Source organism: Propithecus coquereli, unplaced genomic scaffold (assembly GCF_000956105.1).
Source record: "Propithecus coquereli isolate 6110/MARCELLA unplaced genomic scaffold, Pcoq_1.0 Scaffold1, whole genome shotgun sequence".
NCBI classification, from domain to species: Eukaryota; Metazoa; Chordata; class Mammalia; order Primates; family Indriidae; genus Propithecus; species Propithecus coquereli.
Window position 1 is genome coordinate 4,064,007 of NW_012133857.1, and position 17,847 is coordinate 4,081,853.

Sequence of the window (17,847 nt, forward strand, 5' to 3'; positions counted from 1 at the left end):
TGTTTGCTCTCAGTTTAGTAGATACTGTCAAAATAAGAAAGCATCTATTCCTAGCTTCCTAAACAATTTAAATCAGGAACGTGAGTTTTATTAAATTAACCACATTTTGGAATTGTTGAGATGGTCATAAAGTTTTTCTTTTATAATCTGTTAATGTCATAGATCACATTAATAGATTTCTTAATTTTGAATCATCTCTTCCTTTGTTGCAAAATTTTACTTGATTATGATTCTATAAAAATTGGATTCCATTTGCTGATTCCCTTTTATGCTGTCTTGCTCATCGTGGTATCAGGTTATACTAATGACTTGGCAAGGATTCTCTATTTTGTGTTATTTTCTAGAATACTTTATGTGACATAATAATTCTCTGAAAGTTTGGGAGGATTGACATATAAAGCAATTTAGGCCTGCTGCCTCTTTATAGGGGAAGGAAAATCTTTTACTTTCTTTATAGATGTCTGCCTTGGTAGTTAAACAATTTGTATTCTGTAATTCTTAAATCCATGTTGATAATTTGCATTTTACAGGAAATCATCCATTTCATCTAATTTTCAAATTCACTGACATAATTTTAAACCTAAAATTTTCATTATATTTTTATAAAAATTTCCTCTGCACTGTAGTTATATACCCTCTTGTTTACAATGTTAGATTTTGTTCTCTCTCTCTCTCTTACTTTCATTCTCATGCTCTATCTCTGATTCTCTCTTTTCTTGCTTGGATTTATGAATCTTAGTATTTTACTGGTGTTTTCAAAGCACCTGCTTTCAGTTTTATTCATTAATCCCAGGGACTTTTTTTGTTTCCTAGTCTATTAATTTCTGCTTTTATATTTATTAATGTCTTCCTTTTACTTTCTTCTTTTCATATATATTTTTCTATATAATCTAATATGTAAAATATTAGAATCTCATATACATTTCTCACAAAATCTCATATATATTTCTAATATAGGTAATGACTTTTTCCACAAATGCAGTTTTGTTTGCATTCCACAGGCTTTGATGTGCAGTGTGCCCGTAATCAAACTTTTCTAAGTAATTTATCATTTCCAATGTAATTCTCATTTTAATCAAATTAAAAGCTAATTAGTGAGATGAATAACATTTTGTTTTTTTTTAAATTTTGTTTTCTTTTAGTCACTAATTTTTAGTATGCATTATGAACAATGAATATGGCTCATGTGATGTCAACTGTTGGGAATGTGTTGAGATTTTCTTTACAATATAATAAATGATCAATTTTTGTGAATGTTTCATGTGTGTTTGAAAAGAACACATTCTGTGTTTATTGGAGACAAAACTGTATGTGCATGTGTGTATTGTTCTGGGCATTAACAAGACAGACAAGGTTCTGCCTCATGAAGCTTATGTTCATTTACCTTTATGCCTGCCACTCTTCATTTCTCTAATGTCCTACTTTTATTTACTATTGCCTTCATCATTCCGTAGTTTTCTTAGTTCCTATCTCTTTAGAGTCTGGTGAGGGACTCGTTCTAGAAGATGCAAAAGTATGTCTCTGCTGTTTCACTCCCTGCTGGACACTTCACTTTATTAGCCATGATTAACAGATAAAGCCAGCTGAGGGCACTTCTTTCCCACATCCTCTACCCTTAGCCCCAGCCTCAAATCTCACCTAACACTTAGCTTTGCACACTGAGCCTCTGTGTAATCTGTAATCAGAAACCGCTGCACACACTCCTCTGTCCTCCTAAACCCAACCCCCGATGACCGTAAATAAGATGATGGGATAAAATAACAGCCTAATCTTTCTTTTGTTTATCATGTTTTCTCTTCTCTAGATGCTTGTTGGATTTGATGTATCTTTAAAAAGCAAACGTTTTGCCAGAATGGTAGGTGTTTATTCACTTTGTACAGTTGTACATAGTATGGTGAGTTCTTTTCTGAACACTCAGATATTTTTTCAAATCAGGAGCGTATTCTTCTGTCATTTTGATTATTACTTCCTTCAGACCACCCACAATTTATGTTGAATCTCTATCCTGTGTCTTCTGTGTCTGTCATCATCTTTTTTTTTGTCATGTAATACTTTTTATTGATTTATATTTACTGAGAACACCTTAGGTCTAATCAAGAAATGGTATAACTGTATAATGCTGAATAACCGACTGGACACTGATTTTCATAATCTTTTTATAAACTCTGTTCCAGTTATCACATTAATAGTTTCTCATGCATAGCATCACACAGACAAAGCTACCTTTCAGATAGCCGGTTCTTTTCTGCTTCCACCCGCTGACTCAGAGATCATATCTGTCATCTTCTCTTACTGTTTTCCCACTGTGCTCTTTTCCTCAGCCTTCTGCGACACTTTTTGAAGTTTGTCCTCCACGTCACTTATTTGATTTCCCAATGTTAATTCTCCTGTTGCCATCTTCAAATGCAGGTCTAATCCTGCTGCTATGTTTTCAATTCTTCTGCGGTCTTTTGTCTTACCTCCATTTCATCTTACCCTATAGTTTTTTAGTCTAAGTGCTTAGCCCTTAGAACTTTTTACACCTCTTCATTGAAACTCTGTATTATTACTCCCTAATAAGAATGTGAAATTGCTATCAGACGTTGTGTCCTGGTTGCTAGTAAAATTCACGGGACACCTTCGGGCTAACTTTGGTTTCCTTTGCTCTGCAGTAGTATTCTGTGGGTTCCATGTTAGCTTTTTCTATTAATAGTTCTTGAATGAGGATAATGCTATCTCCACCCCCATTGTTTGCCAATATCTACCATATTTGAATCATTTCCACTCTGCTAGCTTAAGCTAAGCAGGAGATTTTTCCTACTTCTATTGCCTTGCTCTGTATCTCTTTGATCAGATGTCTAAGAACCTACCCACAGTACTGAATATACATAGAATGAATGAATGAATGGAAAACAACAAACACCCTTGTACATTTTGCATGGTTTTTGTAGCCTCTGCCCCAGGATTATGCTTAATGACAACACCACCCAGAATGCAGCATGGTATCATGGCTAGTCTTCCTTGCACCCACCTAAATGTTTTTTGGGTAGGTACATTTTCCAACTGGCTATAAAACAGGGAGGCACTGAGGAGTAGGGCTTATGCTTGGATGCTTAGAAAGTCCCACCACCACAATAGAAGGCTCAGCTGTTGTGCTTTTGTTTGTTTTATTTTGTTTTTTGGTGAACGTTTATCTTACATTTCTGGATCAAGATTTGAGGTTAAAAGAATACTGACAGGAGGGTCAATAATTATTCTGACTATTCAGAAGAGGGAGTGGATGGATCTCCAGATGGATTTTTTCAGTCAATTTCCATGAGCCTTGTATTTAATAAAAAATTTTCCTATCATTGACTGACAACAAGCTGACTTCCATGGCTTTTTAGCTTTGTGAGTTTTCATCTTTTTCTGTGTCTTCCCACACAATTTTGGTGGAAAATTTGTATGAGAGATGTTTGCCAGATGCCATGTTAAAATGGAAACCTGCTGATTAATTTTTTTGTTGATTGAGACTTCAGGATTGCAGGAGGCTGCTATTTTAGTTTCCTCTAGTGTTTCATTTTTGGTTGTACTCATTAGTGAAACTTGTTTTCTCGGAATAAATTTGCCCCTGTCTAGCATTCTAGGTTCTAATTATTCTTTAAAAATGTATTAAGTTTCTTGCCATATTGAGATGCTACCAATTCTTTATAACTAATAATCTGTAAATATTCCTCTATTTAATATGTTTATGCCTTGCTCCAGAAATAATTTTAAATGGTTTACATAAATATGAACAGGAGAGAAATAAAGTAGGACAAAGGTAAAACCAGGGTAGGAAAATAAGTTGAAGCCAGGAATAACATTCGTTCACAAAATGGATGCAATGAGGTCTTAATCCTAGGCTCGAGATACCAAAAATTTGGCTCTAAGTTTCTAGAATACAATAGAAGGAGGGTGAAATCAGCAGTTTCCCAAGTCGTGGAAGCTCCCATAGAACAATAAACCTCCTGTTTAAAGGATGCTGCTCTTGGAGCTGAGATCCAAGAGAAATTTATCTTGTGGATCCTTGTGGAAAGGATTCAGAATATAGCACCTTCTGCTATAAACTGCTTCCGGTAAACACATATTTTAGGGGCTGCTTCTCATGTCACTCAGTGTAGACCAATGCATCATAGCAGGCACAGTTCAGTCAAGTCGGGGGGATATGTAGAGGAGGGACAGCTGCCTCTCCAAGCCCTGTTTCATGAGTATCATGGAGCTCTGAATTCAGGGAATGCTCTCTGACAAGTGCTTGCAAGACCATGCATGTTGGCAGAAAGCTGAGTTGGGAGTAGTAGAGACACCCCCCCTGCGAACATTGAGGCTCCCAACAGGCACACTGACCTCTGAAGTGTGCCAAGAGAAAATTCCAAGGAAAAGCCTTAAAATCTGCTTAAAATTTGTATTTTAATTCCCTACAGTACACAGACCAAGGAACGATCATTTCCCTCTGCCTCTGAATCCTCTATGACTGATTTTCAAATATTTTTAGGCATGTAGCCTTTCCGTAAATGAAATCTAAAGAGAAGGTAAATAGTAATATGGCTGAAAATGGAGCTGTTCTAACCGAGGCAAGGCTGCCCCATCCCTTGCTTCTTTCTCCCACTTCCACAGCAGCCTAAACGAGCACAAAAAATAACCTGGAACTCAGCAGAAGAAAAATCACAGTCAAGTGTCTGTCAAGTGATTCCCAGGGAGCATGCGAATTGCTTGAGGTACCTTCCAAGATAAACCAGTTGCAGAGAACATGTCTAGAAAGCGAAACACTTGCTGAATAATAGTGTTTCTTAAATATTAATATATATAAATATATATATTTTTTTGCTATAGGCCCTTTTGAAAACCTAATGAATATGCTAGGTTTTCTTCCAAAGGAGGGAAAAATATGAATAAACACAACAAAATTTTATATCCAATGTCAGGGAGGTTTTAGAGCCTAGGGGGCCTCTCTGTATAGGATTTGTAACCAGGAGTCTTGTGGATATTAAGGATCAGCCACTAAAAATGATTACTTTAGCATTGCAGGAGCTAAATTCTTTTGGGCCTCCTGTGGGGCAGATCTTAAATAGCAGGGCTATCATTAAAGCCTTTATTTATATGTAGCAATAAAATTATGTCAACTCCAAGAAAGAAAATGTTGAGCTCTCTATTCCGTATGGCAGGCACCCAAACCCAACTCACTCGAAATGGACAGCAAATCATTAGAAGCCAGTGAAAAAAAAGGGGTCTGGAACACACCTCAGTCCCTCCACCCCAGCCCCTGCCCTGAACGTCCTCCCAGGGCCGCCAAGAAACCCTCCCTGCTGATTCTGACTCTCAGCTGGCTCGAGGCCCAGGTTCTGAATCATGCTCAAGTTCATGGGTTGCACAAAAGAGTCTGCCCCCATCACAACCCAAAGGAAAAGCAAGGATGAAACCCACTGTTAGTGCTGCTTTATTTCTGACAGATTTCTCCTCAAAGTGACAGACCAATTGTGGTCTGTATGAAAATAAGCATGTCTTAAATTCTGCCTGTTCCTCATGTAAACATCGGCCTGAAAAGCCCAGGCTAGCAATTTTCCAGACACTTTGTATGGGATTGTCATAATTCTGGGGAATAAGTTGCTGCCCTTTCAACAAATGGCATAGTCTAATTCCATCAGATAGGAGACTAGAAAGGGAAAAACACGTAATCTTCTCAGCGACCTGCTTGAGTCACTGTCCAACATACTGTGTATGCTTAGTGTTCGAGTGAAGTTGTTTTGATGTTCAGGGTCGCTTTGAAGTAGAACATATTCTTCAGGCTGGAGATTCAGCAGCACCCTTCTGTTCTCTCAACTCTGAGTCCCCAACGGGCTCTAGAAACCAAACGCTTTACTCCCCCTTCCTCTGAATTCAGCTGGAAGTTTCCCATTCCCTGTTCAAGTAACATGTACCCGTTTCTTACTGCCTGTCTTACTAGGAAGTAGAGTTACTCTTATCAGTATTTCTTAGCACTTAGGGGACTTGGATCCCTTGTGAAAATCTGATGAAAACCATTACCCGCTCCCCCCCCCCGCCCCCATCCCCAGAAAAGTGTATGTGCATACCAAAGTTTGCGAACAGTGCCAGGGATCCACGGAGCCCCATCCGTGGAGCCCATGTTAGTCAAGATCCCAACTTAGCATTTATTGTCCTAGCTGTCATGGAGATGGACATTAAAATCAGCATAAGAGAAAAGAAAATGTGTGTTTATAACATAGGGCAGGGATTGCTTAACACTTTTCAGGCTGAAAACATATCTACTTTCTCTGGAGATGTACATATTTGTTAATCTACTTGATAAGTATTATATGGCCAAATATTACTAAGTTATTTTTGAAATTCTGGTGGCTTTTAATAATGATGGGTCCAGTTATGCTTATGGTATCACATTTCCTGGGAGTCTGATCTGTGTGCATATGATTAGACTGCTGTGGACTCTAGGACCATCGCTTAGCGTTAACATGATTCTTGCCACGCAACTAAACTTGACATATGTCTTAACAATCTTTAGGATTCCATTCTTTAAGATTTGCTTAGTATTACCTGTTCTAATTTCCCTTCCTGACAACATTCACCCCAACCAACCAGGCGAGGGCCCCTCCTCTGAATCTCATCAAACCCTCGTATGCGTGTGTTTTTCCCCATTGTCACAGTGGTCTGATTAGATGTTCCACTCTCCACTGCACTGTGAACTCACCAGGGCAGGAACAGTGTTATCCACCTGTGAGCCCCGGTGGCCAGCATGAGGCTGGGCACATAGTAGGTGCTCAAAACCTGCTTGCTGAATATGAACTGAATCACAGCAATTCTTCATAATTTCTCATGTGCTAAATAAATAGATATGAAACATGGACTGATCATGTTAAGCACGTGTCCTCTTTTGGATGAACTATTTTAGCCTTATAAATTGGCGTTTCACAGTCTGTATATTCTAGGAATAATTAGGCCAAAGCTAAAGCAAAGCAAACTAGAATTAAGATGAATTGACAGTTCAGTGTGTTAAATCTACTGAGTGGAAATGATAAGGGAAGGTCAGCAGGTATGAGTTTGTAGCCAGTTGCTGACTTCCTGGCTAATTTAGTGCATACAAACAGTAGCAAAAAAAACTATTAAAATACTTGACAGATAAAGCCCCGTTCCTTGGGCTGATGTTTAACCCTCCGCAGTCTGACCCAGGCCTGATTTCTCCATACCCCCAAGCTCCCCACCCTCCCCACTTCTGGGCCTTAGTCCTCTAACTATGGCACATGGTTTCACGTACCTGGGTCTTATTGGTCCTGCTGCTTCCTCATCAAAAATGCCTGTCCCCTGACTACATATTAAAATGTTCCTCATCTTTCAAGAACCTGCTCAGAGGCCATTCTTCCTGTGGACTGTCCCTGCCTCCCAGGCAAAGGAATTCCTTCTTCTCAAGCATGCTGGAAACACGGGGTACTCCTCAGGAAGCCCTCACTATTGATTCTCACTCAGGACAAGGAAAAATAAGTCATTTCCAATAGATCCTTTTTCTTCTAATAATTCAGTCCTTTTTTTTTCATTTCTATTTCATCTACTTCCTTATAATCACCTTTGGGTAGGCATCTGCCTTCGGAATTTATCCAATTACAAACTATGTCAAGTAAATTTGATGCACAAACACAAAGGATGAAAGACCCTGTCATACATCTTTTTAGCAAATAGGATAGTCCAGATTCTTGTTGCATAATATTGCGTGATAAAGCCCTTCTTGTTTAATGACTAACTGGATGAAAATACCAACTTTCTTTTTTATTCTTATCAATATTGTTGATAATATTTACCATCAATTCTTGAGTTTGAGAAAATTCACCTAGGACACTGTCATCTGAGGACTCTTCGTCTGAGATTTCACTAATACAATCAATTTCACCATCACCATTAGAATCTAGAGGGCTGTCCTCCTCTTTGAAAGCACCTTCTGAGTCATCTAATAATTGTGAAATGTTCTCTGTCAGTTTTCTTCTCTTTGCCATTATAAATTTTGAATTTGTAATTGTGTGCAGTGAAAGCTAAAAGCAGATTCAAAATGGTGATGATTTATTTCACTATTGAATCATCCTTCTAGACAATTCTATTATTCGATGTATTATTATAGTCTCTTTTAGTGTAATTTGGAATAATTGGTGAGTAATGATGTAAAATAATTCCCAGATGATGAAATAGCAAAATGTTTCAAATGGTAGGAAACATAAGATCACAAAAAGCCCATCATTTATCTTAGATACATCAAAAGGTCTGATGAACCCATATGTTAATACAAAATATAATGAACTTTATTTCATTTAAAAAATAAGAAAGTTTTCTCTTTATTCTTGGGAGCCCTCTAAGAGAATAAAAGCTATGAAATATCAAGCCCTACAAATAGAACAACTCCAAGAGGAAACTCAAAAATTAAAATTGGGTTCAGTGGGCCCTGATTATATGCCATGTGATGTACATGTTAACATTTCAATACACATCTGTCCAACTGAAGGTCAGGAATAGAGTAAGAATTACAATCTCTGTGTCTTCCTGGAGTGCCCCGGGCCTGGTAAGGCCCTCACTCATAGAAGGAGTTTAGGAGATATCACTAAATGGATAGTAAGAGCAGGAGATGTAATTACTAAGCGGAAACTGTAATTATTAAGGCAATGTCACACAATATTTCTTACATGTGTGCAAGGACCTTTCACCATCTCAAAGTCCCTGTCTTTTGCGTAAAATATTCTTCTTCCCTCTCTCTCCCTTTCAGCTAGGTGAATGTTACACTTTGACTCTCAACCCAAACATCACTTCTCAGGAAAGCCTTCTCAAATCCCCAACCCCTCTCATCAAGTGCTTGTTTGGGGGCTGTCAGAACCCCCTGCCCACACACACACACACACATACACATTCATCTACTCTGCACTTAACCACAGTGAAAAATTACTATGTACCCAACCTGTCTTCATCCCCCTGTCCCCCTACCCTGTCAGTTATTGGTTACAAAAATACAGTTAGATAGAAGGAATAAGTTCTAGTGTTCAATAGCACAATAGGGTGACTATAATTAACAATTTATTGTATATTTCAAAATAGCTAGATTTGGAATGTTCCCAATACAAAGAATAAATGTTTGAGGTGATGGATACCCTGATTACCCTGATTTGACCTTCACACATTGTATGCATGTATCAAAATATCACAGGTACCCCATAAATTTGTACAATTATGTATCAATTTTTTTTAAGTTAGTATGTAAAGGTTTAGTGTGTCTCCTCCACTAGGGCTGACCTGGGCAAGAGCCGGCCAGGTTTCGTGTCAGCACTGGCACAGTGCTGCGGGTGGTGGGAGCTCAGTGAGTATTCTGTAAATGAAAAAAACTGAATGAGTTCAAACACTTTTCTGAGTGCAGATCCTCACCTGCCTAAACCCTTTAACAAAGTGTTAAAATGCATGCATTTGAGAAAGTAAAAGTAAAAATCTACCGAAAGAGAAAGCAGACCCGGTAAGACTGTCTTGGACTATCTGTTCCTTTACTCAGAGGTTATTGGAGGAAGCAGCATCATGACTGCGGCAGAGGGGTCCTCATCTTGTGACTCTGGCTGTCGTTTAGGTGTCGGGTGATTTATCGGAAGCTGACGTCAGCAATGAGGCTCGGCACCCTCAGACTCCCACGGACACCACGGAGGAGAAACTGCGAAACAGGTTGTACGAGTTAGCAATGAAAATGAGTGAAAAGGAGACTTCTTCAGGGGAGGATCAGGAGTCCGAACCCAAGACAGAATCTGAGAACCAGAAGGAAAGTCTGTCCTCTGAGGACAACAGCCAGAGTGTCCAGGAAGAGCTGAAGAAGGTAAGGGCTGTGAAAACACCGGAGATGGCTCGCGCTTCTGCAGCTGGGGTGTTGGGGAAAGGTTCTCTATTTGTGCAGAGATGTGCTGGGTCCCCAAAGAGCTCTCCCTGAAATGTCCATCCCTGTGCACTTGGGAGAGCCCAAGAGAACCCTTCTTGATCCTGCTGGATGGTACAATCAGGAAACAGTACCACACATATCCTGGAAGGCTCCCAGCACCTCTTATCTGCTTCTACTAGCCTTTACCAAGGTAGCTCCCTGCTTCACTTCTGTTAATACCCCTGATCTTTCTCATTGGTAAAGAGCAGTGTTATGTCCCACCCCATTCACTCCCTGAAGAATTTCGCCCATAAACTGAGGTCATCTAGCCAATCCCTTCTTTAATCAATGATGAGGCTTTGTTCCATAGGGTCCTTGTGTTCAAAGTGGCCTTCTGGATTGTTTATCTCTGCAGTTTTCAGATTTTGGGTTGCTTATTTGTTTTAGCCTCAGAATCCTTTCCTTATATGGAATCCCAGTGTTTCAAACGGATAAAAGCATTGATGTCCTAGGGTCCGCAAAGCCCCAGCCACTGCTCCTCTCCTTCTCCTGTCCCTAGCTGGCCCCTGAGTTCAAGGGACACAGTTTGAAAACTACAGAAGATAGACCCACCCTGGCAGAAAGGAATCTCATACCCGCTTACCCCATCAGTGCTCTGCCCATTGTCCTGTGGCATGTGCCTGGGTTTCCTCTGCAGCTTGTCAAAGCACATTTGTGCTACACTTGCCACTTTAGAGTCAGGACATCCCTACCTACCTCCAATGGAAGGGAAAAAACTAAGATTTGTTGAGTGTCCCCTCTGTGCCTGGTGCTTTATATGTGTTAATTAGCTCATTAAATAACCCTTTCAAATAGATGCAGCTCATCTTTGCACATGAGCAAACTGAGGCTGAGTCATTAAAGTACTTAACCCGAGGCCCACAGCTAGTAAGTTTCAGAGCTGAGGCTGCATCACCAACCTGCTTGGCCTCAAATCACAGGCTCCTTCCTTTACAATGAGCTGCCTCTTCTGGAGCTCAGATAAGGTTTTGTCTGCCAATATCTAGATTTCTTTGCACTTGTGATACACTCGGTATGAAAGATTCTATTTCATCTTTCAAGTGATGATTCTGGTAGAGAAAAACCTATATACCATACAAGCTACCAAGTTCATGCACGGGTGAGTGAGCCCCCTTCGTGTGCTCAGCAGCTGAGCTGGGGTACTGTGGAGCAGCCAGGCCCAAGGGAAATGGGGCTGTCATCCATGAAGGAGCCCCTGAACCTTCCAACACCTTGGACTCTGCCTTTTACTCGTCCCCAGCCCCCTCTCCACAGCCATCGTGTCCTCATCCATAAAGCTTTCCCCTGGCATGTCTGTGGGTTGGAGAGTGCAGCTTGGTTCCCACAGGCAGCCCTCGCCGGGATGTAGACTCCAACTTGTTTCCTCAGTGGTAAAGGGCTCTGTTACTTGAACTGATGCCACATTATAGTCACATTTTATGCTAAAGCCAAAAGCCAGATGGTAACTGAAGAACATCACATTATTTCTTACAATGGCTCTATGTCCTGCCGGCTTTGCTGCCTGATGGTCCCAAGGCTCTAAAAACTCACGCTGTACCAGCGGCATGCCAGGCTGTGATGAGTCATGCACTGCCACCCTTCATCAGCCTGCAGGGAACAACCTCCCGGAGGCACAGACACCACCTGCATGTTCTCTCCTGGGCAGAATGTGAGCAGGGAAAGGAGGAGCCACTGGGAAAAATCCTGGGGACTCGGACAAGCTCCCCATCCTGACCCAAACCCTCACTGAGCAGGAAATTAAGAGACTTGACTTTATTCAGACTCCCAAATGCATCAGCTTCTCAAATTTCAAGTCTTGCCCCCCAGCCTACCATGAATCAGTGAATTAAATATTCAACCAGATATCTCTTTTTGCATATAAAAATCCATATAGCAAACACAAAAGATAATATATTTTCCCCTTCAGGCATGGACTACTCTGGTTAAAGGAAAACAGAAATATAGGTTTACAGATTGAATATTATTTTAAAACAGAAGAGTATAGAGGTAAGTTTTAGAATTAGACTGAGTTTGAAACACAAACATGCAGTTTGCAAACTCTGTGGACTTTAGTTAATGTCTTAACTCGCTGCCACTCCTTAGAACAAGCCAATGTCATTTCTTGCCTGCTTACTCTACCCCACCTCCTAACTGGTCTCCTGTCCCTCCAGGCCCTGCCTGCCACTGCCTCCCCGGCACCCAGTCTTTCTGCACTCGGCATCCCAAGCAGTCCCTGTGCTTGCTCTCAGCATGTTGACAGGCTCATGTCTGTCTTGGTTTTTAATTGATCCCTAGGATCCAGCCCAGGTTTTCATTATTGATTGAATAAATACATTTGGCCTCATTTGTAAAATGGGGATAATCATACTCCTTTATAGAGTTGTGAGGATTGAATTATGAAATGTAGGGTTTAGCACATAGCAGGAGCCCAGCAAATCTTAATTATTGTATCCCTTTTAACAATCTCAAAGAAAACAAACTTCACTGTCATGAAATAACATCCATCTGGGGGTACTGAAGGAAGAGCGTAGTGCCAATTCCCAATCAACACTTGCAGTGTCAAACTGTAGTTCTGTAACCACGTTTGGTGCTCCTTGATGCTATGCAGAACATAAGTAGGAAAACACTATATCAGACCCCCAGGTTGTCACCTTCAGGATCCGAGTAACTTTGACATCCTCATGATCCAACCACTACTAGTTGGTATAACACACATGCATGCATGCAAACACACACACACACACACATGTACACACACCCCTTGATTGGGGAGTGGATCTGGGCTAATGTGACTATTCCAGAAACTGCTGCTGCTCTATCCCTATCTCTTTACCTTGGTAATGCCCACTGGCTCCAGTCAACTGCATGAGCACCTTCTCTGAGCAGCAGGAGCTTCTCTTTCTGTGCAAGAGACCAGCTGGAAGTACTGAAGAAATAGCACTCCTAGGAGCAGCTGTAACCAGTGACTGATGGGGATGGTGTAAATATCCCAGCTCCTTTGCCTCCAGTTGGTGTGGTAACTCTGAGGCACTAGCCGTGCATTGACTCCCCGAATTCCCCAGTAGATTAGCTCCCGCCAGCCACAGTGATAAATAGCTTGCTAAGACAGGCTTTACTGATTCCCTTCCTTTCCCTGTTCCTCTGCCACTGTTTCCTGAAATTGCCTTCCAAATAAACCACATGCACTCAAATCCTTGTCTCAGGGTCAAGGAGTGGTTTAGGAGTGGGGCATCTGCATCCCTAAAGACAAAAGGAATCATTTCAGCCAGGACTTTCCTCCAGAACCATGAGCATGGCCACCTGCCTTACTTCCCTGTTCCTCTGCCACTGTTTCCTGGAATTGCCTTCCAAATAAACCACATGCACTCAAATCCTTGTCTCAGGGTCAGCTTCAGGGGGAGCCCAGACTAAGAAGTAACCAAACAGGAGAAAATGTAGCATTCCCAAATCACAAGTACTCACTTCAGTATTGTGAATAAGTGGTGAGAAAATCCACACACCAAAGGGCTTCTGATGGCCGTTATCCCACCCAGAAGCCTTGCACCAGACAGAGGGGAGCTCAGCCAGGCCTCCACCACTGTCCCTGCTGTCAGGGAGCCGGAGCAGAGGAAGGTGTGTGCGCTCACAGACACAGTGATAACAGTAGCAGCTCAGTGTCCTCAGTATAACATCCCATCTAGGAACTGGGCCTTCAGAATCCTGTCCAGCCACAGAAGAGCCATTTTTACTTTTTTTTGATTGGATTCAGACCTTTGGGTAGACAAACTTATCCCTACACTTAGGTTAAATGTCTCCCTTGGACTGGATATTTGGATGATTTAAGGATGGTCAATGCCATCTGAATTTTAACTAGCTGATGAATGAGCTTGGGACCAATCCAAAATCCTCTTGGGAACTAGATTACCAAAGGGTCTTGTTTCTTCTGTAAGTGGCAACTCGGTTCCTCCAGACCTGTCGTCAGCCTTCCAAACCATGTGGTCCTCAGAGCTGTGGAAGGAGCACTTGTTTCTCCTCCACCACTGGGCAGGTGGCCATGCTCATGGTTCTGGAGGAAAGTCCTGGCTGAAATGATTCCTTTTGTCTTTAGGGATGCAGATGCCCCGCTCCTAAAAATGCAAGAAGGGCCAAGGATTTCTGGCCTGAATCTGGAGACAACATGCAGGGGCCAAGTCTCCCACAAACTCCCTAATCTTTCCAGGCCTGGTGGAAAGGTCCCTTCTAGCTCCAAAATTCCAAGGTTCTAGATATGTGATAGATTAAATAGGTTTTTGTTTCCTAACGTAAGTACCATTTACAATACTGTTTATATGACAAAAGATGTCCTAAGTGTCAAACTTTTGAAACATGAATGTTTATTGAAGGCCCAAATTAGCAAATTCTTTCACTGTAGTCAAATTTGTACACATAGTACCCTTAAAGCATTTTTATTTAAAGTGTCTTTGTTTATTAATTATCACAAGTAGCTGAACCATTGTGCTTTATTTTTACAAGTGAGTCACCAACCAGCAACATCGCCCATATTTATAGTTTCATAGAATGAGTCTCATCAAAGTACTGGGACTTCTCTAAACTAATAAATGTTTTTCCTCCCAAACAAGAGATTAATTTGTGCATCTTTTAATGGCTGCTTCCCAATTACTAAAGTCAGGGCACATGGAAACACAATCCTAGTCAATGGTGAAGGAGACAGATTTATTGACTGTTTTCTGAGAAAACCCAGAGCCTTGGGTTTCTCAAGTTTAATGTGCTTGTGAAAAAATTTTTGTTGATGTCATGGTGTTAACATAAAGTCAAGTATTATTGTCCACATGTATCTCACCCTCATAAAATAATTCATCATTCACATGAGGACACAGTGCCTTTCATCTCAGGGAGCATTTTATTCCAGAAGAGTGTCTTCATCTTCACTTGCTGCTAGAGTGAATATAGTATTAGATGCTGACTTGTAACTTCCAAGCTACACCTTATAGCTGTTGAAGAATTAATACCTCTTTTCCAACTTTCTATTTAAACGCTGCCCTAGGAAAAAAGAGAAGCTTTAGCTGTCCACTTAGAGCTACAGCTCTTAGCCACAGTGCTTGAACAGGTGAGGAGGTTTCATTTCACTCGTGCTCTCATTGGCACCATTCCTTCCTACAGCTGTGTTCTGTGGGGAATGGGGCCTGCCAGGCTGGGAAGGCAGAGTTCTAGGAGGTCTCCTGGAGCACAGGGGCTTCTGTAGAATAGCTTCCTCTCTAGGGAAAAGATGAACTGAGTGCTAGAGAAAGATTGTCCAGAACTCCAATGCACACATTCCTTCAAGCCTCTGTAAAAGGCAGGCGTTACCTAGAAAGCCAGGAAAAAGATATCACCCCAGCCACAGCAGAACAATGAGACACAGGACAGATATGGTTTGAAGAGAGAAAAGCAGAATTGCTCTCTAGAAGGTTGTGAGTATAAAGGTCTTGAAAACAAGGCACCAGTTCAGAGCTCTTGGTCCACAGAAGCCCAAAAGTAAGATGCCCTGGGGAGGCAGGACCATGGGTGGGGAGAGGGGAGAGGAAGCAAGATACTGTGTGTCTGAAGCTCTGTAGAATAGGAGAGATTGCACTCTTGGAAAACATTTCTGGGTGGTGAGAATACAAAAACCAGAGATGGAAAAATACATATAACAGTCTGTCCTACAAACACAAATACCAAAATCCTAAAGAAAATACTAGAAAACTGAATTTTGCGATATTTAGAGACTCACATGTCACAACTAATATATTTTTTCTGAGAATGCAAGAAAAAGGAAATACCAGGAATCCCCACAGTTATAACAAATCATTTAGTAAGTACTCTTTTTTTAAAGCACACAATAATCTCAACTAATGTCAAAATAGCCCTTGGAAATAATCAACACATATTCCATTGGGACGGGGGAATCTCTCAGTGGAATAGAAAGATAATTCTATAATATAATGAAAAATAGCCATTTCAAAACACTACAATGAAACACCAGATTTTTTTTCTGGATGATAACTCATTTTAAATGTCAAAAACATGAACATCATAATATTTCATTATTGATCAAAGAAATACATGACAAAGAGATGAATTTGTAAATGCTTTTACATAAGTAAGTATTTTGTTAAAATAACATGTACATGTTTAAAAAATAATAAATATATATGGCCTTAAGATTTGTTTTAAATCATAGATGAATGCTAGGTAATTATTTAGAAAATATTGATTGTTTCTAAAGAATTAAGTGAGCAAAACTGATTCTAAAAGGATTATAAAACCTGAACAGACCATGGAAGAAATTGGCAAAGTGGTCAAAGAATTATTCCTCAGAAAGAAGCTAGTCTCGGGTATCTTTGGCAATGAAATCTATCAAACATTCATGGTGCTAATTACTCCCATACTATGTAAACTATTCTTGAGCATTTAAAAAAAGAGAAAACATTCCAGATTGTTTTATTTAATTAAAGCCTAGGTCTGAATCTGATGCAAAAATCACGCACATCAAAAATTCACGTATTAACTTATGAATAAACATTCAAAGATTCTCAACATGTTAGCAAATTGTTTTCAACTACATATTAAAATAAAAATTTACAGCAGCCAAGTAGGATTCAGTCTAGGAATGTAATAATATCAATTTTAGGAAATCTATTAATGTTTTTCATTATATTTACAGGTTAAGGAGGGGAAAACATGATTATTTCATTAAATTCTTAGCTTGAAGTCAGACGTATAGTAAGAAATTCATAAATATTGAATGAAGAATAAATTCAAAATAACAGCTAATAAAATTGAACAACTGTTTCTGATAAAATAGGAAGATAAAAACTTCACAGCAGCGGCTGGTAGCCTTCAGTGGGTTGCAGACCTTTCAATGAATTTGATAAACATTATGAACCCTCTCTCCATAAAGTGTAAAAAATTAAAATGATATGGATGGAATTGGAGAGTCACAGATCACATAAAGCCCATCCATACACCCCAAGTTAAAAAATAACTATTGACAAAAAGAAGACAAAGTTGTCTTCCTTCTATTGTTTTATTATTCAACATTGGTCTGGCATTCTCACCAATGCAATAAGACAAGAAATAAAAGTTACCAATATTGGGTAGAAGAAAAAATTGCAATGATATATTACTGACTTTAGATTTCTGAATTAAGATAATAAAATCAACTAAAAAGATTATTAGAAATAATGAGTTTGGCAGAGTAACCTATCACAAAAGAGTACTATGCAAGCAAAGATTTCATATGTACCAGCAGTAACCTCTCAGAAAATATAAAGGGAAAATCCTATTTATAATACCAGCAAAAGTATACACAGTGTTGAACATACACTTGGCCTACAACCCAACAATCTCACTCTTAAGTATTTACCAAATAGAAATGAAGAACTATATCCACATACACAGATACACACACACAATGGATTGGGAATGTTTATGACAGCTCTGTTTATGATCTCCAAAAACCAGAAACAACCCCAATGCTCATCATTTGGTTAATGGACACACTGTTACATTCATACAGTGGAATACTACTTGGCAGTGAAAAGAAATGAATCACTTAGAGGTGCAATGACATTGAGAATCTCAAAAGCTTTATGCTGAGGTCAAAAAAAGATTCTACAAGTTACATATTGCCCATTTGTATAACATTCTGGAAAAGGAAAAGCTATGAGGACAAAAAAAAATATCAGTGGTTGCAAGACAATGGGGTGGGGGGAAGATTGATTCAAAGTGAGACATAAGGCAATTTTTTTTAGTGTGATGGAATTATTCTATATCTTGATTTAGTGGTGGCTACACAACTCCACACACTTGTCAAAACTCATAGAACCGGCTGGGCGCGGTGGCTCATGCCTGTAATCCTAGCACTCTGGGAGGCCGAGGCGGGCGGATTGTTTGAGCTCAGGAGTTCAAGACCAGCCTGAGCAAGAGCGAGA

General features: G+C 40.0%; 1 protein-coding gene across 4 annotated transcripts in view; it reads left to right on the top strand.

The window, feature by feature from the left end:
* Positions 1–17,847, top strand: part of MYRIP (myosin VIIA and Rab interacting protein) — a 344,233-nt gene that overhangs the window by 285,591 nt on the left and 40,795 nt on the right. For all 4 annotated transcript variants that reach the window (XM_012644759.1, XM_012644829.1, XM_012644902.1 and 1 more), the window contains one exon: positions 9,596–9,835. In XM_012644759.1, the coding sequence (XP_012500213.1) occupies positions 9,596–9,835 (240 nt within the window). The remainder of the gene's footprint in view (positions 1–9,595; positions 9,836–17,847) is intronic.